This window comes from Limanda limanda, chromosome 6 (genome assembly GCF_963576545.1).
Source record: "Limanda limanda chromosome 6, fLimLim1.1, whole genome shotgun sequence".
In the NCBI taxonomy this organism is placed as follows: domain Eukaryota; kingdom Metazoa; phylum Chordata; class Actinopteri; order Pleuronectiformes; family Pleuronectidae; genus Limanda; species Limanda limanda.
This window is the reverse complement of record NC_083641.1, coordinates 28,366,085-28,392,652: the sequence shown is the minus strand read 5'-3', so window position 1 is coordinate 28,392,652 and position 26,568 is coordinate 28,366,085. Positions and strand designations below refer to the sequence as shown.

The window sequence follows — 26,568 nt, the reverse complement described above, 5'->3', positions numbered from 1 at the left end:
TTCTGACTTTTTAAACAGAACAGCAGCGTCTCGTTCTCTGGGATCGTTTCCCTCTCTCACGACCTGTCTCCTGAAAACACGACACTCTATATGTACACTGGTGCTGACTATTTACAGTGCGTGTGGAGAAACGCCTTCATCTAAACTATTAGACAAGCATCAGCTCTCCTGTAGTAAACAAGCGTAATGGTAATGATATTGTAAACAATCCACTCCTTCTGTCACACAGCGCTCCACCTCCTCCTCGGGGGGGGGGGGGGGGGGGGAGACGTGGAGCTGGACGAGAGGAGGACAGAGAACCTCTGTCTGCACACAGCACCAGTCCTGCTCTCCTCCACCACGGGTCGGACCGGATCCAGACCCACCGGACGTTTAGATCAACCGCAGAAAGAATCAGGACGACCTTCTCTGCACCTGGAAACCTTCCCACTCTGCTGCAGCAGCTACACAAACACTTCCTCTCGCCCTTCATCATGCCTGTCCCTGTGCGTGTCTGTGTGATCTGCTTACATGTGTGTAAGTATAAAGTGTGTGTGTGCACATGAAGTATTTGTGTGTCCAGCTTCAGGCTGCAGCGAGCCCTGTTAAACTGATAAATCGTACACGTGTTAGAACTGTGTGTTAATCTGTGTGTGTGTGTGTGTGTGTGTTGTTGTGCAATATGCTCCCACAACTTTTCTCATCTCCTTTTTAAAAGCTGCCGAAGTGGCAGTAGGCCTCCAGGCTGGAGAAGAGGATGTAGAGGAACCACAGGCCGAGGAACAGCATGGTGGTCAGGATGCGGGCCGTCCTCGGGCCGCCGAGCTCCCCCCCGATGGAGGGCCGGCGTCGGAACAGGAGCACGCCCATGCTGATGAACGCGAAGACGGTGAAGATGGTGACGGAGAAAGCCAGCGACCCCGGATCCACTCTGAACTCCTTCCCATTGATATTCCAATAGATGGCGGCCACTGACCAGGCCACGCCGATCCCCAGGAAGACGTTGACGGCGTTGCTACCGGTGACGTTTCCAACGGATGCGTCGGCGTGTTGGTCCTGCATGGCGGCCACTTTGCTAGCAAAGGTGTCTGGGATGGGAGAAAGAGGCGGAAAGAGTGGAAATCATGAACCTTCACACACGTGCTTAACTGTGACGGGTGAATATCGTCCAAAACACGGACGTGGACGCTACTGCAACACACAGACAACTGTAAGATAATGAGACATTCAATAGATAAACTGATGTGCAGATGACATTTGCTTATTCTGAATTCCTGAATTTATGTCCATCCTGAAACTGTTTGACTCATAATTGGGTTGTAAATAATGTAACCCACATGGATACCAGACCCATATATATAATTTAGAGAGAGTTTACCGCGCCCCACCACAAGGTGGCGCGTTAGCCCTGCATCCATGGTCACGACCACACAGCGTGTCCTCTACCTGAGACTCACTCGAGACATTGACCGAGAGAGCTGCCCGTGCAGTGAGCTGACCAACCTGGGAGAGAGCTTTGTGCGTTTGTACGAGAGAGAGAGAGAGAGAGAGCGGAGCTGCTTCAGCCGTGTAGGCCTAAGCCTCTGTTGGACTCTGATTGTTTTTTTTATAGATTGATAAGAATTCTGAACCCTTGGTGGTTCAGTGGCGAGCCAGGCGATTGACAGCGGACGGAGATCGGGATCCACTCCAGACATCTCACTTTCCTTTGATACAGAATCAGATAAGAACGTTCACCATAAAACCTACCCGGGTAGTAGAACAAACACAGGGTTGAAACCCCATCTTCTGTTATAGAAGAAAGGACACTTTTCTTTGAACTTTGTTTTATTATTTTATTTTATTATTTTATTGAAAGAGCTCTATTGTTGTTTTTGTTCCCAATGCTATGCACTGTTAAATAATAATTGTTTGTAAGGCAATAAATGATCACTGTTCAATTTCCAGTCAGAGTCCGACTTCCTGAACCTAGAGGAATGGGAGTTGCTTTCTAACAATAAGGTTAGAGGCGCTACAATAACAAAAATACTTCTTATTTCTTTGGATTTGGATCCAAAACACATTTGTTATAAAAGATAATGTTTAGACTCATCAACATGTGGGTCCCATTTAAACTGATGTGGTCAATTAAAGTTTCCTGGTTTAAACCACGTGCTCTGTGCAGCTACCTGCTGCACTTCCTGTGAGGATGTGCACTCACCTGGAATAGAAGTCCCCAACGCCACAAACACCACGGCCGTCACCGTGTCCTTCAGTCCCACGGTGCAGCCGAAGTGCGACGCCAGGTCCCCGATGACGGCGGTGAGGAGGCCGATGGAGCTGATGGAGACCAGGAAACAGGCCCAGCCGTTCCAGTACTCTGTGGGCGGGACGCAGGCGAACAGCACCTTCCAGAAGACGGTGAGGAAATGCATCACGTAGTCGTAACACGACGGGAGGTTCTCCTGTTGACCTTCCTCGTCTTCATCGCCATCACCTGAGGGCGAAGAAACAGAAGCTCAAGATGTTTCTAGTTCTATTTGTCACGTGCAAGTTAACACAGTTCAAGGTGTTGAAGAAACCGCTCAGCCCAGCAGTGCAATAGTTACATTTAAATAAAGGTAGAAAAAGCTTTAAAAAATACCATACAATACAAAACTAAAAGTATATACATTGAAATGTATGTGTGTGAATAGTTATGTATATGTTATATGTATAGTTGAGTACAAACAGCATCTGAGGTCATAGAGTATTCAGATCAAAGATTCAAACTTTAAATTCCTGCTCATCTGACACCAGTGGGAATAATCCCTGTCTGCAGTGAACTGTTACTTCCACTAGGTGGCGCCCTTGATTTACAAATCTCAGGAGCCAGGAACACCACATTCATCTTCCCTCATGTTCTTCAGAAATTAAATCCCACAGGTGTTTGTTTAAGCGACAGGGACCGAGTGGAAACTTGTAAAACCAAGCTACACAAACAGGAGACTGCCACAGACCCAGTGAGCAAGGCACTGAATCCCAAACTGCTCATCTGGCCTTTGAACTACAGGCAGCTGTGACCTCTCCTCCTCTCAAACTACCATAAATGTAATTTCTGTCAATATGTGATATGTTTTAATAACATATACACTGATTTATGTTGTCTGTTTTTACATTAACACTCTGTAGGAGCCACGTTTGTGTTGTGCTGGTAATCAATGAAATATCTTCCTCTGAAGACAAATAGGGTAAAAGTTTCACACTCATTCCCTCTCAGTTGTATAATCTATGTTTAACATTAATGTTACATCGTGCACATTCACCTTCAGTCTGCGTGATGCTGTGTTGTGTGTGTTATTATGTCCACTGTCCTGAATGTGAGCTGTTTGTCCGTCAACCAGAGGATGTGAAGCTAAGCAACAGAAGAACCATGGTGCGGTGTATTTCCTGGAGGGAGTGATATCCTCCTCCTCCTCCTCCTCCTCCTCCTCCTCCTCCTCTGAGAAGCAGCAGCACAATCTGACATTCCACGTAATTAACCCCATGTTTTATTTTCATCCGTTTAAAACAAATGTTTGGTCTTTTAATTGGAAGAGGCTGATTTTCTGTCTCGACTTCCACAAGATCAGAAACACTTGGTTCAATACTGGTCTACACATCAGGTGGGGGGGGGGGGGGGGGGGGGGGGGCTGAAACTGATGAGAACAACCTCTGCAGGAATTAGCAGAACCGATAACGGCAATAACAACAATATACAAAGTTAATTACGTGTCTCATCTATTGCTCTTGTGAATCCCTCACATGTGACTCTGAGGTTTCCACCTTATTTCCCTGTTAATAGAGTTTCTGGTAGTTTTACTCTTGTCGAGGATGAAGAACAGAGGATTAGGGTTTGAGCCTTCCATGATGCATTCCACGAAGCTGTGTACATGTTTGAAGTATGAAACACAGTATTTAAACACACACACACACACACACTGACCTGCACTGACAGTCACCGCCTCCACAAACTGTTCCCTCCACGAGTGAGTGCCGATCACCAGCGCCAGGTTGGTCTTCTTGATGAGCTTGTCCACTGTGCTCTGGAGATCAGAAACAGAACACAGACCTCAGTGAGCGGATGAACAGATTCACATGAAACCTGGAGGAAGGACTGGACACGGACACAGAGAGAAGCAGTAGAACTTTGGGCCGGATCCAGGATTTTTTTAAACACTTTCTTTCCCAGAGAATAATTCCCAGATCTTAAATAAATGAAATCAGGCAGATTCAGAGAAGTGATATCTCTGAGTGTGTTTGGTGCAGCTTGGTGTTGGGCCTCGGTGGAGGAAGGAGCTTCACAATCATTCTATTCTCTTCCTGGAGCCCGAGGCAAACACAGCTCCACACATTGATCTCAGCTGACATGAATCTAAATACCAATCACACTGAATTGCATCATTCACCCAAATTGATTCTCACTAACCACGCGTCATAAGAGACGAGCCCAATTATATTTCCACACAGGGTCGAGTTCACCAGAGAATCACTCGGAGGACGAGGATATTGAATTCTTCTGGACGCTGTTTGCAGCGATGAGAAGAACGACGAGTCTGTTTCAGGCTCGTTGTCGATTCTCTCGACCGCTCAGTGATTTACTCTCTCACACTCCTGCTGCTTTCTTATTGGCTGAAAGTGAAGTGGATGTTTGATTTGTCTGCTTCCTCTGTCAAGATTAACTTTAACATTTCTAAATATTCAGCGTCAGGGGGGATCAGAAGCAAAAGCTGCAACCACCAGAGATAAATGAGACATTGATGTTCTTAACTGGATCTTCGAGATACTTTACTAATGAAACACCTGCAGCTTCACTATCAGCAAAACTGCTCAGGGTACTTACTGATATTAACTTATTAACATTTACACACAGACCCTGAGGTGTAAAACACTTTGCTCAGCACTTCTGGTTAAACTAAGGGAGCTGTAACACTTGTTCACTGTAAATCTCAATTGTTTTCATTTTGTTAAGAGTAATTAAAAAAAATTATGATTGATTCTAAAGCATCTTTCTCTCTGTTGCTGCTGTGAATTGAGACTTGTTGTTGTGTCAGTGAGCTAAGCTAGTGTCACTGCTTGGAGGTGGAGGGTTTTCGTCACAGGCCGATGCAGCAGCGCTCTGTGCACGTGAGAGAGTCAGAATCCTGCAGGTCTGGAGCATCTCGTACAGTTCAATAATTCAGAGCCACATTACGTTTTCTTGCTGAAAGGCTTCAGCTGTGTGAGAACGAGAGTAAAGGTCGTTATGTAACTCTGACAGTGAAGCAGAGTTCAATTCTTTCTATTCAACCTAAACACAGAAATGACTCCAGGAGAGAAATAATCTAATATTACATCGTCTAAAAAATAAATATAATATGTTCGTTAGGCTATAAATATTTCAAAAATGTGTTTCATCTGCTACTTCCTGTGATGTTGTTGCTTATACAAGTCATAGTCATTTATAACTCTCTATGAAGAACTTTCAATTCTCTTCTGTTTTTCTTTCAATACGTTAAATATATCTCTTCATAAAGCACATTTAAAAACCACCAGTGTTGACCAAAGTGTTGTGTAGAAGAAGAGGAGATAGAGAACAACATCACAGAATAGTAAGAGCCTCACAGAGTCCACAACCCTTTGGGAAACAAATAGACTTAACCAGCTAACAGCTAACAAGCTAAATGAACTGGTTATAACCTTCCATCAATAAATCACCTGCACTTAGTTTGAGGACGAACTACAATAAAAAACCAAGCACTGCTGAAATGATTTATTCTTTTCTACTTTCACAGCTGCAAAGGAGTCGCTGCTCCCTGAGGAGAGCAGGAAGAGAATGAACGAGTGAATGAAGGTTTCACCTTGAACTCGTACGACTCCTCGATGACGACCTCCAGGCGGCTGTGCTCTCCCAGGATGGGCTTCCCCATCTCGGCTATCCTGCGAGCCTCCTCCTCCTCCGAGCTCATCTGTCCCTCCACCCCTTCTGTGGGAAGAAAGAAGGGAGGGAAGGAAGGAAAGAGGACGAGGTGATGTGATGTGAAGGAGTGAGTATGTTTCATGTGTTCTTCATCATTTGGAGCCAGAGTCTGTAATAGAGCTGCAGCATCAAGCTCCTGCTAAAAGCTCGTCAGTGATGATATTAATCATCAAATAACTATGAAACACAACTGATCAGAAACATGCACATGGACATTCGTCACTTTGGTCCATGTCCCATCTGCTAACATGGAGGAGACAGCCATAACGAGCCAGCCACCAGGGGGCGAGAGAGCTGTGCACAGAACTCTCTGTAGAACCGACAGCGGCCCATAAAAACATCCATAGAGTTTCTCACTGTGCTCAGCAGGATTCAGCATAACTTCTATAGATGCCAGTTCACGTACTGTCTGCTCTGGAGTGCAGGGTCATAAATCCTGCTGATTAGAAAATGCAAAGCAGAGAAGCTTGATTGATTTTGTTTAACCAAGGACTTGGATGAGGAATGATTCTCCCACAGTGACTGGTGCAGTCAAATGGAAAAGCAGGGGCAGAGGAACTCCTGCTTCTGGATGATGAGCAGACAGACAGACGTGACTCTTTACAGAGCTTCACCTGGAGCCTCTGGATAATATGGATCCACTCGGGAGAGAGAGAGAGAGAGAGAGAGAGAGAGACAGAGAGAGAGAGAGAGAGAGAGAGCGAGAGAGAGAGGTACTGTACAATTAGATGAGATGAACGCTGACACGTGGCCCAGTTCCTGTTACTGATCCGCTGCCAACAGAACAGCAGCAGGAGCAGCTACACCAAAGTTGATCTTACAGAAATGACTGAGGAACTGAGGAACTGAGCCAATCAGGGATGAGACCACAGCCAGAAGTCCCGTCTGTTCCTCACAGAGAGGATGTCACACTGTGGGGGGGGGGGGGGGGGGGGGGGCACGAGGAGCTTTGCTAACACTTTGAGGGTTTAACCAGGATCACTGTGTGTTCCAGTCTGATGTAAGTGGGATTTTAACAATTGTCGCTATTGCTCGAGAGGAAGAGAAGAGGGAAATAAAGCTGTGTGTGTGTGTGTGTGTGTGTGTGTGGGTGAGTGTGTGTGTGTGTGTGTGTGTGGGTGAGTGTGTGTGTGGTCACAGCCTTCCTCCTCCTCCTCTTCAGATGCAGCACATGTCTAATTATGAAAAGACGAGCAGCACATTGCAGAGACCATCCCTGCAGGCCTCATTGACATTATTTCAAACTGTCACAAACAAACACACACACATCCAGGCCCGTGTGCACACACACGACTGCACACACTCGTCTACACACACACACGCGACTACACACACTCAAATACGGTTTGACTCCAGCTTGAGGTCGTTCCTCCGAGCAGCGACTTCTTCCAGCCGTCTCCAGAGAGCGGCCTCTCCTCCGCCCTGACAGGCGAGGGAGGTGACCGATGAAACTGCCTCCAGGACGGCGGGCGTCACTATGTGTCACCCCCCCCCCCACCCCCCCACCCTCACAGGCTCTGCTTCTAATGTCACTCAGTTCAGATTAAAGCAGTGTTTTTGATCTTTTGATGGGAAGTCGCTGACCTGTGGAAATAAACAAATCGGCTTCTTTGCTGGATTATCTCTAAAACCTGTTTCCTGAGGATCCTGCGCTCGGCTGCTGCTTCGGAGAGAAATGTTTCATTTTCCATCTGTGTGATTTGATTTGTCACAGGCTCAGAGGACTTCCTGTCCAGATCGAATCTGAGCAGGAAGCAGTGGCTGGTCGGGGAGCAGCTTCTCCTCTGCATTCTGACATGAATAGACTCTTTTTATTTCTCTATCTTTTATTTGCGTGTCATATTGTGTTGAGTGATCATCCCAAGATCATTTGAGCTCCGACCTGTGAGACCATTGAGAGGAGGTCGGGACGCCTGTGACCTCATTCTGATGCAGATGTGAACTCCTCCTCTCGCCCAGGGTCAGCTGCTCCATGACCCTCAAGAGGAGAAGCAGATGAAGGACGGATGGAACGATGCTGACACCAGGTCTGAACAGCGTCTAAAGCTGTCACCTCAGAATCAATGTTTAAGTTTGATCAAGTATGTTAAAGAACAGCAGCAGAAGCCTCCTGTTACAAGCCACCACGTGTATTAGTCCTATGAAAAACGATAAACCCGGTGATCCATCTGCCTTGGCTCACACTGAACAGACCCAGTGTGTAGACATTGTGGAACTTGTTGTTCAGAGCTGGGAGACACACAGAGGCCAGTTCTGCTCTGATCCAGATATTAACAAAGAGCCGTCTGGAGCAGAAGCCAGAAGTGTGAGCCAGGCTTTCACAAAGTGGGACAGAGGAACAATGTCCTGGCTGAGCAGGAGAGCCGAGCGGCTGCAGGACAGAGGAACTGAGGCGTCTGTTCACGTTTACTGCAAAATCTGAGAAAATACACTTCTTTGTAGCAAATGTTGCTTCATCTGAAATTTAGATTAAAAGTTGTTTGTGTTTGTCGGGCCTGAGCCTCCGTTCATGCTCGACCTGGATGAGACGGAACGCTTGTCTTTTTCTGCTCCTTTAATTTCATCTCTGTCCCGTGAGTCCACTTCCTGTCATTCTCATTCATGTCTGAGATTGTGAGTTGACCCAGAGAGGGGCGGGTCACTTCCTGCAGATCCACACTGTCACACTTCATTTTAATCACCGGGTTCCCACAAGTTCGATGTGAAATCCGTGGGCACAATGTGCTGTGGTGGAGAGAACTCATCACACTGCAGATTAACAAAACACACGCAAACAGAAAGGACTCGTGCAGATTAATAAAAACAACAATTTGACAACACACGCGCTGGAAAAAGTCACAACACGTGTAAATACAAAAAAACCTCACTGCTTTGTGAAGTTCCATCAGCGCTGACGAGTAGCAGACTTCATTTTCATGCAGCGCACATGTTGTCAAATTGATGAAATCTGTTTCTTAATTTGCCACATTAACATTGGGATTAGGAGCAAATGGTGAATGACAACTGGTTGGATTTATATTATTATCAGCTCCCACACACACACGCTACTGCACAGACTCTGGCTCCAAATTCCCGAGATGGAAGTGTATCCGAGATATTTTGGCTTAGTTTCTGGACAGTGGGAGGAAGTGGATGTGTCAACTTCTATAGAGCAAACCGTTAAATGATAAATTAACTGATAATACAAATAGTAAAATGATTAAAGTTTTGCTGCAGCTCGACTCAGACTCTGTGACGGTGATGTTGAGCAGAAGAACCAATCAGATGTTCTTACCTTGGTTGAGCAGAAGAGCTGAAGAGAAAACAGAGGGAGGAGAAAAAGTGAGAAAAGACACAATCAACACAATTAAACTCATCCAGTTCCTCTATATTAACAAATAGAGCTAAGAACCTGCAACAACAGCAACATGTAGCTGAACGTGATTTATCGGTGTCTCTCTGAGTGTGATGTGATGATGTGGTGGTAACTCAGCCTCGGTGGAGGTGTGTGCTTTACGCTGACTCTATTCAAAGCTGCAGTGAAGGATAAACAGGAAATGACGGAGAGGGAGAATGAGACTGACACGCAGTAAATGGCGCCCCCTGGGACCGGCTGTTCAAGGTGTGTGTGTGTCCATGTGACCATTCAGCATCTGTCTAATTCCTCCACCTTACAGGCTCTAGTAGGGGGGGGGGGGGGGGGGTAACAGAGCGGCAGCGGCTTCTCCTCCGGCTCAATAAACAATCCTCTCTCTCTCTTCACCGCTCCACATCTCCCATCACACTGACGGTTGCTGTGGTGACAGGTTGCAGATGAATGGATTGGTCCCTGAACAAGTGCACATTTGTGTGTGTGTGTGTGTGTGTGTGTGTGTGTGTGTGTTGGTATGAAATAAGATGAAACTTTATTGATCTCTCTTGGTAAAGTGGGTCAGTGAAGCAAAGAAAAACCAAGAACAGAAACCATCAGAAAAGGAAAGAAAAAGCTTTCACACAGAGGGAAAATGCTTATAAAATACAAAAGACTAATTAAAACAGGATGAGAAGGATGAATTTGAATTAGCTTCTTAGCAGTTAGATCATTTATTTAAAGTAAAAATTAACTAATAAGCCGTCAAATATGACAAAACCTCACTAACCATGTGAAGCAGGATGATTATCAAACACAACTCTGGGATTAAAGAGAAATATTTGGGTATTTGTGTATGAACTGAATGAACTGAGCAGCAGCACCAGGACTTTACTGTGTGTTCAACTTATACTGGTTTGTTTTCAAAGACACGTTTCTCCCTTGTCTCATATTGACTGTGTGATGTTTTGTGTCTGTTTGTGTTGATGACATTTTTCTGTTGCTCTAATCTGATTGTAAATGTCAGAGCAGCTGACCTCACTGCGCCGCCGCTCCAGTTCTGTTGGTTTTCTCTGTCTCGATCAAAAGTAATGATTCCATCTGCAGCTTCGACCGTCAACAAAGTGTTTACTCATTCAGACGATAAGAAAATGTGTTTATCACAGCACTATGTGTGTGTGTGTGTGTACTTTTATATTTGTGAGGGCCATCTTGAGCAGAGACATTACGAAGTGACTGAACCTGAAAACACTGTCTCCGCTCAAATGTCAATAAACACAAGTGAATTTCACAAAGAGATGAGCTGCTCAAGCAGAAGCAGACTCATTGGGTGTGAGACACTCTGGACACTTAGGACACACACAGGACACACACACACACATACACACACAACGTACACACAATATAATACACACTGTTTACACATACCTGAAATTCCTCTCTTCAACCAGCGCGGCTCCTCCAACACAATGTAGAAGTTTTCATGTTTTTCATATTCTTCATCATCAATTATCCTCACCTGGAACGTCTGACTGTACACACATACACACACACACCAACACAAACACACACAAACACACACACACACAAAGAGAGAGACCAAATTAGCAGAGTAATTACAGCAGCTTTCTCTCACCGTCCTTCAGTGTGGAGGTGTTTTAGATAAGAAGTCAGGACATGTGTGTAACTCTAATTCATTTAACACACATTGTGGGACTGGGTTTGATTATTTTATGGTCAAATACAAGACATGAGTTTAATTTGCCTCATGAGAATGTTTAACCTTGTGCTGATGATTCAGACATGAGACCAAGATGTGTCTCATGTCTGCTGTCAAATATGTAATCCCCTTTTAAAATGTCGTACATGAAATAATGACTTCAATCCAGCAGTGCAGGAGCAACGTTACAGTATGTTTGTGTCCACCTGAAGAACCAAAGTCCAACATTCATTATCTTTTGTCCTGTTTTTGGTCTCCACCACCTCCTGAGGAGACATCAGGCTCTGCAGTTACTCAATGTCTCCACCTGCTGGTCTCTAACTGAGACTGTTTCTGTCGACAAAGTCTCTGACAGTGACGAGAAAAGGACCGAAGTGTTAAAAGAAAAGAAAGAAAAATGACATCAGGATGTCGTGCATTGCGAAGTATGAGGAATGATGGCTCGGTATTAGAGGAGAGGCTGAAGATGAAGTGACGATGACAAGACCTGTTAGTGTCTCCGAGGATCTCCGGAGTGAAATGTCAGCTCAGCGAGAGCAGAGGAAAATCAACACTGACAACAGACAGAGCGGGAGAGAGGGACGAGAGGGAGGGCAAGTTAAAGATGGAGGGAGAGATATGGAGAAGAAGAAAGTGAAGGAGTGAAGTCAGGGACAGTGAAGGAAAGAACCCAGGACAGAAGAGGTCGGCTACTGACGGAGAGAACAGAGGAGGAAGGTTGTGAAAATTGAAGGAGGTGAAGAAGGAAAGCGTGAGAACCGGAGTGATCAGGAGAGGATGAAACAGATCGTTTGTAAAATATTCAAGAGGGATTTTGAATTTTGCATGTAGACCATAAATATAAATGGACAACATTACAGCTGATCGCCCCCTGGTGCCTGGCTGCAGTATAAACCATGCCTCCTCCATGACAGCAGATGGGACATAGACCAAACTTAAAAGTCAAGGTAAACGTCTGTAAGGGAAATATAACAGTTGACCATTATAATCATGTATTTCCCCTCTGTTTGATCATGATTGAATCGCTAGACACAGTAACCTGGTTTTCTCTATGTTAATGTAAACTTTATCATGCTGCCTCCTGTACTATTGAATGTGTATTGACCTGATTACCATAGCCACTGTAACCTTAATTTTCTGTAGACACTAAATGTTTATTGGTCTGATTCCTCTCTTTGATCATGCTGTGTTTCCTGTAGCCACTAAATGCATATTGCCTTGATTGCCCTCGACTAGGCATTGTTGTATTCATGTGATCAAAGGATCTCAACCTTTGACTGTTTAACACACCCCCTCCAGTATGGGAGTGGTTAGCCAAATGTATAAAGACAGTGAACTGTTTTCTATCTGGGTGCATATTACAAGCTAAACCCTGTGGTGTGCACCATGCTCTGAGCATTAAAGTGTGACAATACTGTAAGAGAATTTTGTGTCTCGTTTCCTCGTTGGTAGTGGGATTGTAGAAATTGCCACGACACGTCAAATACATTATTCTCAGTGGTCAGAGTGAAACGTGATGATTGACAGCTGAGGATGATTGATTTGTATCGAAGTAGAGTTCTGCAGAACCCTGCTCTCTACGGTTCAGGCTCTAAATGACGTCAGCGTTCAAATCCGGGATGTTTTGGCTTCATTTCTGGACAGTGGGAGGAAGTGGAGACGCGTCATCCATCTCTATTTAGTCTGTGGTTCTACACTGGAAACAAAACCTTCTCTAAAATTGGCCACTTCAAACTCATTGGCATAGAACTACAGCAAAATAAATAATGAAACACAAACTATCTGAGAAGATCACTTCACAACCTGAGAGGAGCCAGAAAGTAGAAGCTTGTGGCTCGAATGAGGTTAAGAAACAATCAAATTGCAGAAATGCTCCTGATCTCTGGTTTGAGGCCTCGGGTGAAGGTGTCACATATTCAATTGGAATGAATCCATCAACGAGCTGAACCGAGCTGGTGGTGCTGGTGGAGACTGACACATATAATACTCCTTGTGAGATCCATCCTCTCCTCCATCACTGTCTCTCTGAGTTCTGTGTCAAAGAAGTTGTCAGTTCACATCAGCTCAGAACAGCTGGAATCAATATCACACATCAGCAGTCTGAGCCAGTTGGTTCAGGTGCTGCTGCTCAGACAGAAAACCAGGCCTCACAAACACCGAGGCATGAAAAGACCTGTGAGACCACGAATCACCGTGAGATGTGTTCTGCTTCCTCACAGTCATATTACGATGTTTACACTCTGTCCATCCATCTGTCCAGGGTTCACTTGGATTTGAGGATGTACCTGATAGTTTAGTTGTGAATGTGACATCTCAAGGATGCTTGATAATCTTTTTAAATCTGGTATAAATGTGTGAGGAATGATTACATTTTACAAAACCTCACAAAAAAAAAAATATTAGTTCACAAAGGAAAAAAGCAGAATTGGGCCCTTTCACATTAATCGTGGTACTTTAAGTGCTCGTGCATCAGTTGGGCTTCCTGGTGTTTTCAGTTCTGTTCCTTCTCTTTGAGTTTTGGATTCTTTCCCTCTCTCCGTCCCCTCTGCACCTTCCTGTCTCGACTGATCTGTCTGCAATTTGGTTTATGTGATTCTTACTCATGACAAGACACAGCAGGAGAAGATGTGAATAACTCAGTCTCTTGTTTCTGGACAAATCCAAAGGTTGGACTTTGGACTCACGTGGTTTGGTCGTTGTTGAACTCCAGCTCTCCTCTGACGTCCTCGTAGTCTTCCCCGGACTTGGCGCTCCCGGACTCGGAGTGGTACGGCAGGATGACTGTGCCACGGGCGCCAGAGTTGCGGTTCACCGTCACCTCCATGGTGCCCACGCTCTCGCTCACCCGCACCATGCGCTCGCTGAACGTGAAGATGCCAGCGTGGTCGTCGTCCAGGATGGTCACCGTGGCGACCAGGGGCTCAACCAGGCGAGCTTTCGGGGCGGCGCCCACCTCGTCGCTCTCAAACATCCCCTCGGGGTCGCCGACACGCAGGTTCAACAGGCGCACGAAGAAGTGTTCGTCCTCCTCGAATATGTCATCATCGATTATCCCAACCTGGAGACGCAGAGAGAGACAGAAAGGTTGTTTACGCCTGAAGGAGCAGAAGGTGAGTTTAATCAATACAGTGAGACAGCAGCTGGAAAACGTCCTCAATATTTCTAGCAGTTCCAAACTGAATCAATAACACACCACGAGACGTCCTGATACAGCAGAGAGGGGCTAGTGTCCAGTTTCCACTGATGTAGTGACTGAGAAGCTGCTGCTCACCCGTCAAGAACAATGAGCAAGGCATCAATCGCCCAATTTGATCTTTCTATAGAAAATCTAGTATCCTGCATCATGGTGGTGTAAAGCAATTTGTATTTTCTGTGTCTTTAAACATGAAATATGAAATATCAGGTTCATTCATACTCCACAGATCTCAAACAGCACATGTGACAGAGAGGAAGTGAGGGGGGGGAGTAAACGGGTGAAGTGAAGATGTGATGGGGTCAAACTTCTCATCTCAGATTTTGAATTATACAAATCTCAGAATAATTTTCAGCAAAGAAACGCTGCAGCTCTGGAGGTGGAAGGTGGAAGAGAACATCCCAGACTTGTATGATTATCATGTGAACTGCAGTTTAATGTCATTCTCTGAATCCAAAGTGAATTTACATCAGGCCTGGTCTGGAAGCTTGAGCATGGTGTGTGTGTGTGTGTGTGTGTGGTGTGTGTGTGTGTGTGTGTCTGGAGGTCTGTGCTGCAGACTGACAGCCGGTAGTCTTCTCCCTCAGCAGATGAATGATCAGAGGCTCCACTCCACATCTCTGTGATTGCTGGGATCCGATCGTTCCATCGTGTATAAACCGACAGATGGCCGGTTCGACTGCTGCTGAAATCCAATGAGCCCGAACCCACTTCCTGCCATGTGTCCAGACGTCTCCGTGTTCAGGAGGGAGTCACAACACAGAGGTGAAGGAGACACTTCCCTTTTCAAGAGGTGAGGGTGAGTACGTTTGACCTTAAACCTGCCAAACTGCAACCAAGTGCAATCTGAAGAGTGATGCATGACACACGCTGGTGTGATACGGCTTTCATAATGAATTCCTAATCATAATGAATAAAGGAACTTGTTCAGCAGGTTAACAGACTTCCTTTAATCCAGTGAAACAACAGTAGCTCTCCTGCATGGCGGTGTCAGCAGCGAGCCCGAGGAGTTTATAATTGACTCTCTGATCTCGGCTGCTGATCGGGTCAACGCTGCTCAGACCGTCGCTGAGTCAGCAGACAGTTCAATCGATTCTCTCTTCAAGCACAACGAAGAAAAGTTCCTGTTCACTCTGATGCATTAAATGTATTCAACCATTTGACGTGTTTGATGAGTATTAAAGGGACTCTTACCTTTGTTGCATTTGAGAATTACAGCACATTCAAATCATCCCGCCTTCCTCCAATGCCCCACCCCCTCGTTCCCATCCGCGGTGTTTTTTTGAAGAAACTTTATTTACAAGCAGACTTACAACCTACTGCCTCCGCGCACGCACGTGAGTTTTTGTTTACCAAAGCAATGGATTCGGATTCAGAAGCACCGGTAAGTTATATACATTTACATTCACATATGATGACGGGCCCGAATGCGCCACAAGAAGCAGACGGAAAACCTGCATGTCCATGCAGCAAACAGACAGGTCTGTCGGCCAATAAGGTCCTTCGGTCCGAAGAATGTTATTGGTTGAAGTTTTCACTAAATATTATGAGAGTGAAATAATTGTTTGTTTTTACTCCTGGTGGGTCTGTCTTGCATTTTAGAGTGTCATTACCTTATTAATACCAATTTAACCTTATCCACAAAAAGTGTAAAAATGCAACAAAGGTAAGAGTCCCTTTAATTTATTTGACATTTACAGCTGAGCAATTAATACGGATAAAGAAAAGAGCTGATTTATAAATTAGATATGCTAATAGAGATTATCTCTCTTTTATTGTCCGTCTATAAAGATGGACGATATATATAAAATCAGCTAAATCATCTTGACCGCCCTAAACCCTGCCTCCTCCATGTAAACAGATGGGACACGGACATAAACAATCCAAGTACACATCACACTGATGTTCATGTGTTCATTTTTCATAAAACGCATCAATACACAATTTTTCTCCCCCCACTAATTTACGAAAATCGTCATGATTGACAGCAGAGACTGAGACTTGTGAGTGGTTGAGTGTAGGTGTGGGCGGAGCCTCGGCACCTGTATCCAGGATGTTTTGTCTTTGGTTTTCACACATGTACATTTCCTATGTTTAAATATTCTATTATGATCTACATTCAGATTTTTCGACGTGAATAACCGCTCTGTTATCTTCTGATGAGACGATACAAACAATGCAGCATTAGATTCATTCTGCGCCTTGAGAGGACGACTGCCTCCGACTCTCCATCATCACAAAGCTCTCAGACGTCAGCAGCGACTCTTTGTTGAATCCGCCTGTGAAGCAGCGTGATGGTTTCCACTCTGGAGACGATGAGGCTGCGGTGAGAGGAGACGTCTGGCAGCCGAGTGAGACGTGGGAGTTTAATTGGTTTTATTTCTGGCACAGCAATCGATGAAACCCACTGGTGTGCGGTCGGAACGGATGACACTGACCTTTGTAAAATTACTCATTCATCGTCTCTCCATCATTTCTTCATGTTGCTTTATACAGTTTACTTCTCCACGCTTCTTATGTGTGACCCCTCGATTACACCAGTCTCCACTTATCAGACTCTGGATCTGAGGAGAGACGTCCCGGCCTCCGAGGTCTCCACCTTTTAATTTCTAGTGCACTGAGCAAAGTAGATTCAGGCCTCTGTCCTTCAGTAACAAAATATTTACATCTTGTGACAAAGACATTGAACTTTTAACTGATCCAAATGAACTGCTTCTCATTTGGATAATGATCAAACGTCAGTATTTTGTTTTAAATGTGTTTCAATATATCATATATGTTGCATTGAATTGTTTAATCTAAGAAATACCTGATAGTTTTTGATTATTGCAGAATGAAAGTTGCATAACGTTGCATCATTTACAAGGATTACAGAATGTAAGCTATTTTCAAATAATAATGTATTACATAATTAATACATTCTTTTGAAATGAATGAATTAAAGGACAAATCAGGTTTAAGAAAACAAACAAATCCAAGGTTTCCTCTCCCTGAATCTTTCACGCCAGAGCGGCCTTTCTGGAATTAGCTGCTAACTCAGTAGCAACAGGAATCAGCAGTAGAAGGTTCAGTTTGTATCTGTTTGTTTGTCTGAAGAATTAAACAAGAACCACTCAACCAATGTCCTTCATTACAGTGAGTGAAGAGATGTGTTTAATGAGGTGAGATAAGGAGTCACCTCTGAGGGACAGGGTTCTCTCTCTGTTCCTCCTGCTGCGACTCTCATTCATTATCTCTCCACCTCCTCTTTCCCTTCACGTTGCTTTACTCCCATATCCTTCACTGACTCTGCAGCCACACAGCAGGTTGTACAGAAGCAGCATGTCAATAAGCTCCATGAAGTGAAACCTCAGTCTCAGCCCAGATCTCAGAATGAACCTTTTAATAGTCAAACCCGGCTGAGAGGCGTTCAGGGACCAGCTCCTGTTTTCAGGTGGTTTGTGGTTCAGGGTGGATCTGCTTCTTCGTTTCGTTTACCACAGAGTTTAAACTGCTCCTCCTCATCTCCACTCACCTTGATGTCTTTGCGAGTGTCTCCCGGTTTGAACACCAACGTCCCTTCGCTGTAATCGTAGTCTGAGCCGGCGTTGGCTGAACCATCTTCAGTCCTGTAGTCGACGTAGAAGGTGTTCTCTCCCAGGCCGCCTGAACCCCGGAGACAGAGCAGAACAACACTGGGATCACGACTGTGTTCAGTTACACTAATGTACGAGAAAAATCACTGATACGTTTGTTATTCCCTGAGAATAAAATCACACATTTACCAGACAAAATAACGATGTTTTCTCTTGTCAAGGAAACGCATTACTTCACTTTTCAGGTTTAGATCAACCTCATCAAACCTCAGACACCGAAACATCATCATCATTATATTATAAAAACAAAGCCGTGAATTGACAAAATATTAAAGCTTCACTATGTAACTTTTACTGAGCAACAGCGCCCCCTGCAGCCACAGGGTGTTGAGCTCTGACTGTGACGTCCCACTGAACTAAACTGAACTGTGGATATTACCCAGAATCCCCAGCTTCCTGAACCAGAAAAATGGTTAAAACACAATTTTCTTTCTTGTAGATTTTGTTCTTGTATGTTTGACTGAATAACCTGACTTTTCATTTTTAAACTAAAGCAATGTCACTAAGTGTAACGCTCATTCAGTGGAGGCCTGATTAAAGTAAAGGATCTGAGCAGTTTTTTATTTCCTTAGCCACTGATTTAATAAGAAGATGATAATGCAAAAACTTAAATCGACGAGAGATTTTCAAAAAGGTTCAAAATATTGATTAATTTGAAGACGATATGTTTCTCCCTGATTGAGGTGAACTCATGTTGTGTGTGTGTGTGTGTGTGTGTGTGTGTGTACCCAGGCAGACGACAGCCAGTGTGAGGATGCCACAGTTCTCCATGCACTGGCTGTGGGCGCTCTCGAAGGAGATGCGGCTGCAGATCCCCAGGTCGCTGTCCTCCGGCGCCTCCTCGTCCACCACAGCTGTGCGCCGGGCGTTGTCGGCCGCGTGTCTCTTCAGGACGTTACCGGCTCCGATCATCATGCGCGTCGCCTGGAGGGACACGAGGAGAGGAGAACTTCACATGAGTTACCAGGGAACCTTTCACACAACTGATACTTTAACTAACTAACTAACTAACTCACTCACTCACTCACTCACTCACTCACTCACTCACTAACTCACTCACTCACTCACTCACTCACTCACTCACTAACTAACTAACTAACTAACTAACTAACTAACTCACTCACTCACTCACTCACTCACTCACTCACTCACTCACTCACTCACTCACTCACTCACTCACTCACTCACTCACTCACTAACTAACTAACTAACTAACTAACTAACTAACTCACTAACTCACTAACTCACTAACTAACTAACTAACTCACTCACTCACTCACTCACTATGTCACTCACTCACTCACTCACTCACTCACTCACTAACTCACTAACTAACTAACTAACTAACTCACTCACTCACTCACTAACTAACTCACTAACTAACTCACTAACTCACTCACTAACTCACTAACTAACTAACTAACTAACTAACTAACTCACTCACTCACTAACTCAGTAACTCACTAACTCACTAACTCACTCACTAACTAACTCACTAACTCACTAACTCACTAACTAACTAACTAACTAACTCACTAACTCACTAACTAACTAACTAACTAACTCACTCACTAACTAACTCACTAACTCACTAACTCACTAACTAACTAACTAACTAACTAACTAACTAACTAACTAACTAACTAACTAGCTAACTCACTCACTAACTCACCAACTAACTAACGAACTAACTGACTGACTAACTAACTAACTAACTCACTCACTCACTAACTTACTAACTAACTAACTAACTAACTAACTAACTAACTAACTAACTAACTAACTCACTAGCTCACTAACTCACTCACCCACTCACTCACTCACTCACTCACTCACGTACTAACTAACTAACTAACTAACTAACTAAGTGTGTGTGTGTGTGTGTGTGTGTGTGTGTGTGTGTGTGTTACCTGTATGCGGTAGAAGGCCCTGCTCTTCTGCTGGTGCAGCAGGGCGTAGTAGTTGGCCAGCTCCACCAACTGGTCCAGCTCTTTGTCGGGATATTTCTGCTTCAGCTCCTTCAGGATCCGAATCACCTGGAGGAGAGAGAGAGACCTGAGATCAGAGATCAGCTCACACACCTGCACCACCAGTCCCTGCTGAACTGTGAGAGAAGTGTAAACTGGTTCATGTGTCTGAAGCACATTTAAAACACTGAGCTTCTGCCTTTTATCTTGTGATTGCTGAGACAGAAAACATAACTTATCACAGTTCATTTAAAGTTCATAACATCATATCTCAATGTTTCAAAGTGCTGTGCAGTGTTTCTCCATCTGATCTGTCACTCAACCAGTCTCCAGTCTGAGAAGTGAGATGTGACAGGAGACTGCAAAACATCATTTTGATCATTTTGTCAATTTTATTATGAATCTTTTGTTTTTGGAAATCTTTCCTAAAATAACACAATTACTTAAACTGTTTGTATAATTGTTGACAGATAATCAGATTTAAATCACAGTGTATTCAGGTTTCACTTTGACAGGAGAAACCGCAGTGAGGTCAGCAACATGACTCCCTCCCTCTCCTCCTCTCCTCCTCTCCTCCTTTCCTCCTCTCCTCCTCTTCTCCTATCTTAATCTCCTCCTCTCCTCTCCTCCTCTCCTCCTCTCCTCTCCTCTCCTCCTCTTCTCCTATCTTAATCTCCTCCTCTCCTCTCCTCCTCTCCTCTCCTCCTCCTCTCCTCTCCTCCTCTCCTCCCTCTCCTCCTCTCCTCCTCTTCTCCTCTTCTCCTCCTCCTCTCCTCTACTCCTCTCCTCCTCTCCTCCTCTCTTCCTCTCCTCCTCTCCTCCTCTCCTCCTCTCCTCCTCTCCTTCTCCTCTCCTCCTCTCCTCCTCCCTCCCTCTCCTCCTCTCCTCCTCTCCTCCTCTCCTCCGCTCCTCCTATCCTCCTCTCCTCCTCTCCTCCTCTCTTCCTCCCCTCCTCTCCTCCTCTTCTCCTCCTCCTCTCCTCTACTCCTCTCCTCCTCTCCTCCTCTCTTCCTCTCCTCCTCTCCTCCTCTCCTCCTCTCCTTCTCCTCTCCTTCTCCTCTCCTCCTCTCCTCCTCCCTCCCTCTCCTCCTCTCCTCCTCTCCTCCTCTCCTCCGCTCCTCCTCTCCTCCTCTCCTCCTCTCCTCCTCTCCTCCTCTCCTCCTCTCTTCCTCCCCTCCTCTCCTCCTCTCCCTCCCTCTCCTCCTCTCCTCCTCTCTTCATCTCCTCCTCTCCTCTCCTCCTCTCCACCTCTCCTCCCTCCTCCTCTCCACCTCTCCTCCTCTCCTCCTCTCCTCCTCTCCTCCTCCCTCCCTCCCTCTCCTCCTCTCCTCCTCTCCTCCCTCTCCTCCTCTCCTCCTCTCCCTCCCTCTCTCTCCTCCGCTCCTCCTCTCCTCCTCCTCCTCTCCTCCCTCTCCTCCTCCCTCTCCTCCCTCTCCTCCTCTCCTCCTCTCCTCCTCTCCTCCTCTCACCTCCTTGCGGCTCTCGTCCAGCTCCTTGCTGCTCTCTGCATTGACCACCATGCTGCTGGAGGTGGGCAGGTTGCCCCCGGCTCCCGTTGCCATGGCTCCCGCACCAACGTTATTGGCCGCCGCGCCTCCCGCCCCGTCCTGAGCTCCGCCGCCGTTTTCTGCAGGGACCACGGCGCCCCCTCTTGGCGGGAACTTGCCGTCTACGATCATCTCCATGCCGCCCTTGCTGGGAGTCAGGTCTCCTTCGGTCTCCACGACGATGCCGTGGCGCTTGTCGGCGCGGTAACGCTTGCCCATGTACTTGTAGAAGAGCAGGCGGCGGTCAGCGATCCAAGCCAGGAGGACGCACACCGGGAAGTAGAGCAGGGTCACGAGGGCCTCCCACACCTGAAACACACACACACACACACATTACCACAATCGTGTTTGTTTGCATGTTTGAATGAAGATCGTGGTAGAAAAAAATCACATCCTCCTTGATAGGACTAGGGTTGCAAAGGGGAGGAGACTTTCCGGTAAATTTCCGGAAACTTTCCATTGGAAGTTAAGCTCGGGAATTTGGGAAATTTTGAAAAAAAAAAAAAATACGCAGATTAACGCTGAGCAATAAAAACATCATTCAAAACTCTATTTTATTTTATTTCAACCCTCCACTGTGCATTCTTCCATCACATGCACAGATAACTCCCAGCATCCTTCACTCTACAGCAGGGCTACTGAGGCCTGCTGTAGTGTGCAGGACTAGTCAGGTAAGTTTCCATGATATTACTGGGGAAAATATATTAGCATGCTGATTGAGGATTGTTCATCTGTTCATCTAGCCTATTTCCATTCATTTATCCATCAATTGTAAAATATGTTTACAGATGATTCCAATTGTTTGGCTAACTATTTATATCTCTGGCATTGCATTAGTGTTTTTTTATAAACTTTTTTCTCATCTTATTCTACAGAACAATGCCACGTGCACTATCTCATGTGTGGAGACATTTCACCCCATCCAATGTAGAAGGAAAGGCTGTGTACATTTGCAAATACTGTGCAAAGACCTATGTTAAGAATGACACAACGATGCTGAAGCATATAGTCAAGTGCCCAAAGTTTCCTCAGGGCTCAAATCAGCCTATAACACAACAAAATGTTTATATTTATGTCTGTATATGACAAGGTAAATACAGTTAGTATAAATTACCCACAACATTTCCAGTTTATTCCTGTTAATTCCCGTTAATTCCTGTATATTCCCGTATATTCCCGTTAATTCCCGTTAATTCCCATGGAAAGTTTCCAACTTTGAATATTCCCGGAATTTTGCAACCCTTGATAGGACGCACTCTGAGGGATTTAGAGAAGATGAAGCCACAGGTTGAAGTGATCAGCTGACCACAGTGACGCCTTCAGGCCGTGACCATGAACCTCCGAGGAGAACCGACCGATTCTCCAATCCTTTCATTCCCTCTGCGATCAGACGACTAGACTCAGACAGTCATTTTATAGGACTGAGCTTTTCACATGATAACACATGTAACAAATGTGTTGTTATTATCGGAATATTGTCTTTTTATTGCTATTGATTTAACCTCCTTCATGTTCATCTTGATTTCCTTCACCGGCCTCTTTCTGTTTGTTGACCTGTGCTTTGTGACACGTATCATATTGGAGGTCACACCTTGTTAATTCCTACGAGACAAATTGTGATTTGTGAATAAAGGGTTTACAAATAAAATGCGATTGATTGATGCTGTTTGTGCGCTTGTGAACAGGTGAGCTGCAAATTGATTCCTTTCCTCGGGATCAATAAAGTTGAATCTGAATCAAACTAAACGACTTGTCAGATACTTGTGCTTCTGCTGCCTTGTGTGAACAGTCCCACTCCTCCCCTCTTCTCTCTCTGAGTCGGTCTCACCTCCACCACGCCCGGCGACATGACGGACAGGATGAGGTAGAGCCAGATGTAGGCGAAGATGCTCCAGAAGGCGGTGATGAAGAACACCCGGAGGTGCTTGATCTTGCGGGTCTCGCCGGTCGGGATCACCCACACGCAGATCCCCAAGATCACAAACATGTTGAAGGCGGCGCTGCCAACGATGGTTCCCGGGCCGAGCTCGCCAGCCTCAAAGTTGTGGCCGCACACCTGGAGGGGTCAGAGTGTGTGTGTGAGCTGGATCTGAATAAACAGTTCACTATTTGGAAGAAGAAATGAGACGTCATTGTTTTAGAGAGTTAAACTAAACGATAATCGAGTGTGAGAGTGATCAGAGATTTGTTTAAAAGCTCCGCAGAAGATACAGTTACACAGGAAATCTGAAAGTAATCTGAGTATTTTCTATATGTGTGTGTGGAAGAGTGTGTGTGTGTGTGTGTGTCTGTGTGTGTCTGTGTGTGTGTGTGTGTACCTCTATAACAGACAGCAGTATCTCCGGAGCGCTGGAGCCCAGAGCCATGAGCGTCAGGTTGGACACAGTTTCATTCCAGATTCGAACCGTTGCTACTGATGTTTCTCCGTTTGGCATCGTGATGGTCACCTCCTTCTCCTGTTGGTCCAAACACACACACACACACACACACACATACACACACACACACACACACACACACACACAGGGTCAGTAACTGAGGTGCTGTGGCTGCAGCAGTGATGGATTGTGGGATACACAATCAGACACTGACCTTGAACAGGATGGATGAACACACTCCTTTATCCATTAAGTCTTTCATTTTGCACTAAATCTGCTCTTTCTTTATGGACGTATGTATTTTCCTCCTATTAATTGTAAATGCTCTGTATGTATATAGATCGTTACAGGAGTTGTACATTCACCCATTCATCCTTTAGCTGCACGTCTTGAAGCTACTTGGAGAAAACCCCAGACGCTGGGAGAACCAGTAAAAAAAAATAAAGGCCATCAAGGAAAAAAAAAGACTGTAAATAAAGATGGATGTCAAATCTCTATATCAGGTGCATGACCCATCTGCTAACATGGAGGACACAGAGTTTATGACCTATACTTCAGCCAGCCACCAGGGCGGCTGAAGAGGGCCGTCATGTGAACCATCTTTATTTACAGTCTCTGTGCATGAGTGTGTTTTCCATCATTCCTCCTCTTCTCCTTCTTCTATCGCTCCTCTCGACCTTCACCTCTCCTCCTCCTCCTCCTCCTCCCTCTCCTCCTCCTCCTCCTCCTCCTCCTCCTCCTCCTCCTCCTCCTCCTCCTCCTCCTCCTCCTCCTCCTCCTCCTCCTCCTCCCTCACGTTGCACTTGAGCCTCCATTCAAACTTCCCAGGATTCATCCTTTCTTTCTCTAAAGTGCTTAAAACAGCAGAACCGCACTACCCGAACCATTACAGGCCGTCTAGGACAACTCACACACTCTCACACACACACACCCTCACACACACACACACACACACACACACACACACACACACACACACACACACACACACACACACACACACACACACACACACACACACACACACACACACACACTCTGTCTGAGCGAGAGACTCCACCTCAGTAATCTCTGCTGTGTTCAGCTCAAACAGACAACAGCCCTCCTGGGTAAACAAACAACAAAGCTCTGTAAACTGTGTGTGTCTGTTCCAGACTCGTCTCCAGCGTCACAGAGGACGAATGATAAAGACGGAAATCTGCCAAATCCCCTCGAAGGAAACTGATCAGACGACGCTGCAGACACGTTGACTTTCCTCCCATCAGACACACTGCATTAAAAACTGCATTACAAACGGATTAACATGATGCAGGTTAACTTTAGCTGCTTGTTGCACAGTCGGCATCATGTGAGTACATTTGCAAACAACACACATCTGCAGACGTGTGAGAGCCGGGGACACAGAGCGGTGGATCTCCTGCAGCGTGAGCTGTGCACACAAGTTCATCTGTGAACTCTGCCAATGTTTTCATGGGGTTTATCTTGGAGATTGGTCAAATGTTTCCAGAAAATCTGTACAAGCTAACAGGTTGTGTAAGTCAAATAAACGATGTTTCGTTACGTGCACAAACGTAACGAAACAAACTTCCTGCTGCAAAAAGAACAAATGTTCTAACTACTATAGTTTGTATTTTACTTTCATTTAAACGTATCGTGTAAACATCAATCTCCTGCCGGCTGGTTTTCAGATGGTTAAACAAATGAGAGGCTGAGTCACTTTAATAAGCTTTTACACTTTACTTAATACTTTACGTAATTATATTTAATTATAGTGTTGATAGCTGGTGCTAATTAAAACTGAGAGAATAGCTGTCCAGTGTTGTGAAGAAAGAGAAACAGAATTCCACCTGGCCTCTTTATTTCAAGGTTTGATGAGCGCTGCACTTTCCTCTGGAAGAGGGAGTTCTTAATCAACTGAAGAGTATCAATTAGCAAATTTAAATCTAATTTTCAAGGATGTGAATATTCAATCAAATATTCAAACAATTCCTATTAATCACATCTGGTAGATTTATCCAATTTAAAGAGCAAGGCGCTGAACGTGAACTCGTTGAAGAGTCTCAGACGTGAGGAAGTTCTGCTTTAAGGATTATTTGGTGATTTTAGAGGAGAAACAAGGGAAAGGGAAGTTTCTGACGTCCAGCAGAACCACAGAGAGGCCGTGGAACCACCTCACAGCTTGTGATGCAGGGACAAAACAAGCTTTTTGAATACTTCACATTAATAAATCAACAGATCTAAGGGGAAGGAGGTCAAATTGAAGCTTCCATGTTTGTGGTGCTGACACCATCAGTGTATTACTGCGTTCACCGGCTCTCACCTGCGATGTGATGACCTCTATAGACGCCATGAAGCGGTCGGCGATGATGGACACCCCCAGGAACATGTACATGAGCGACACAAAGTAGACCACGGCTCTGGCCACCTTGGCTCCCAGCCCCGGGTTCATGGGCTTCCAGACGGGCAGCACGATGCCGGGCCGGCACACGGTCGGCTCGTCACACTTCTGTCTCCTCGTGGACAAGGTGCTGTTCCCGAGGGGCGTGGAGGTGGGAGGGGAAGAGGGGAACATGGAGGGCGTGACCGCTCTCAGGCTGGGGTCGCCGCTGGGGTCAGTGCGGTCGGACTCCGGCTGACAGGGAGGCAGCTGCTGGAGGAAGAGGAGGAGGAGGAGGAAGAGGAAGGGGGTGGGTGAGGCCAAGAGAGACATAGTTGCATGCGGTTCCCACGAGGACCGGAGAGGAAGAGGACGATGGGAGGTGGGAGGGGCTGGTCGAGCTGAGGGTGGTGCGAGTAGTTCACCTGCAGGGAGGGAGAGAGAGAGAGCAAATGAGTTTGTGACAAAGTGAAAACACAACAGAACAA

The 26,568-nt window shown here is 45.5% G+C and overlaps 1 protein-coding gene across 7 annotated transcripts; it reads right to left on the bottom strand.

Moving 5' to 3' along the window:
- Positions 1-690: 690 nt before the first annotated feature.
- On the bottom strand, positions 691-26,413 carry slc8a2b (solute carrier family 8 member 2b). Of its 7 annotated transcripts, XM_061073162.1 has the most exons (17): positions 26,024-26,167; positions 23,644-23,781; positions 23,154-23,381; positions 21,368-21,634; positions 21,248-21,280; positions 19,722-19,847; positions 18,540-18,735; positions 17,691-17,821; positions 13,668-14,041; positions 10,679-10,795; positions 9,499-9,517; positions 7,550-7,573; positions 7,343-7,390; positions 5,817-5,924; positions 3,923-4,022; positions 2,180-2,455; positions 691-1,067 (listed from the first exon to the last, which is right to left on the bottom strand). In XM_061073162.1, the coding sequence occupies exons 1-17, from the start codon at positions 26,150-26,152 to the stop codon at positions 691-693; spliced, it is 2,691 nt and encodes an 896-aa protein (XP_060929145.1). In that variant the 5' UTR covers positions 26,153-26,167. The 7 variants fall into 7 exon arrangements, with proteins under 7 accessions (XP_060929145.1, XP_060929147.1, XP_060929149.1 ...); XM_061073164.1 differs by lacking the exons at positions 7,343-7,390; positions 7,550-7,573; positions 9,499-9,517 and having other exon boundaries at positions 5,817-5,941; positions 10,692-10,795; positions 21,344-21,385; positions 21,419-21,634; XM_061073166.1 differs by lacking the exons at positions 7,343-7,390; positions 7,550-7,573; positions 9,499-9,517 and adding an exon at positions 9,210-9,227 and having other exon boundaries at positions 5,817-5,941; positions 10,692-10,795; positions 21,248-21,271; positions 21,419-21,634.
- Positions 26,414-26,568: the final 155 nt, after the last annotated feature.

Excerpts from the sequence above, each read along its gene's own strand:
- slc8a2b (XM_061073160.1), bottom strand. The coding sequence starts at position 26,413 with ATGTCTCTCTTGGCCTCACCCACCCCCTTCCTCTTCCTCCTCCTCCTC. Across the intron at positions 21,635-23,153 it reads TGTCGCCGGGCGTGGTGGAG|GTGTGGGAGGCCCTCGTGAC; the intron begins GTGAGACCGACT and ends TGTGTGTTTCAG. Across the intron at positions 19,848-21,247 it reads TGGACGAGAGCCGCAAGGAG|GTGATTCGGATCCTGAAGGA; the intron begins GTGAGAGGAGGA and ends TCTCTCCTCCAG.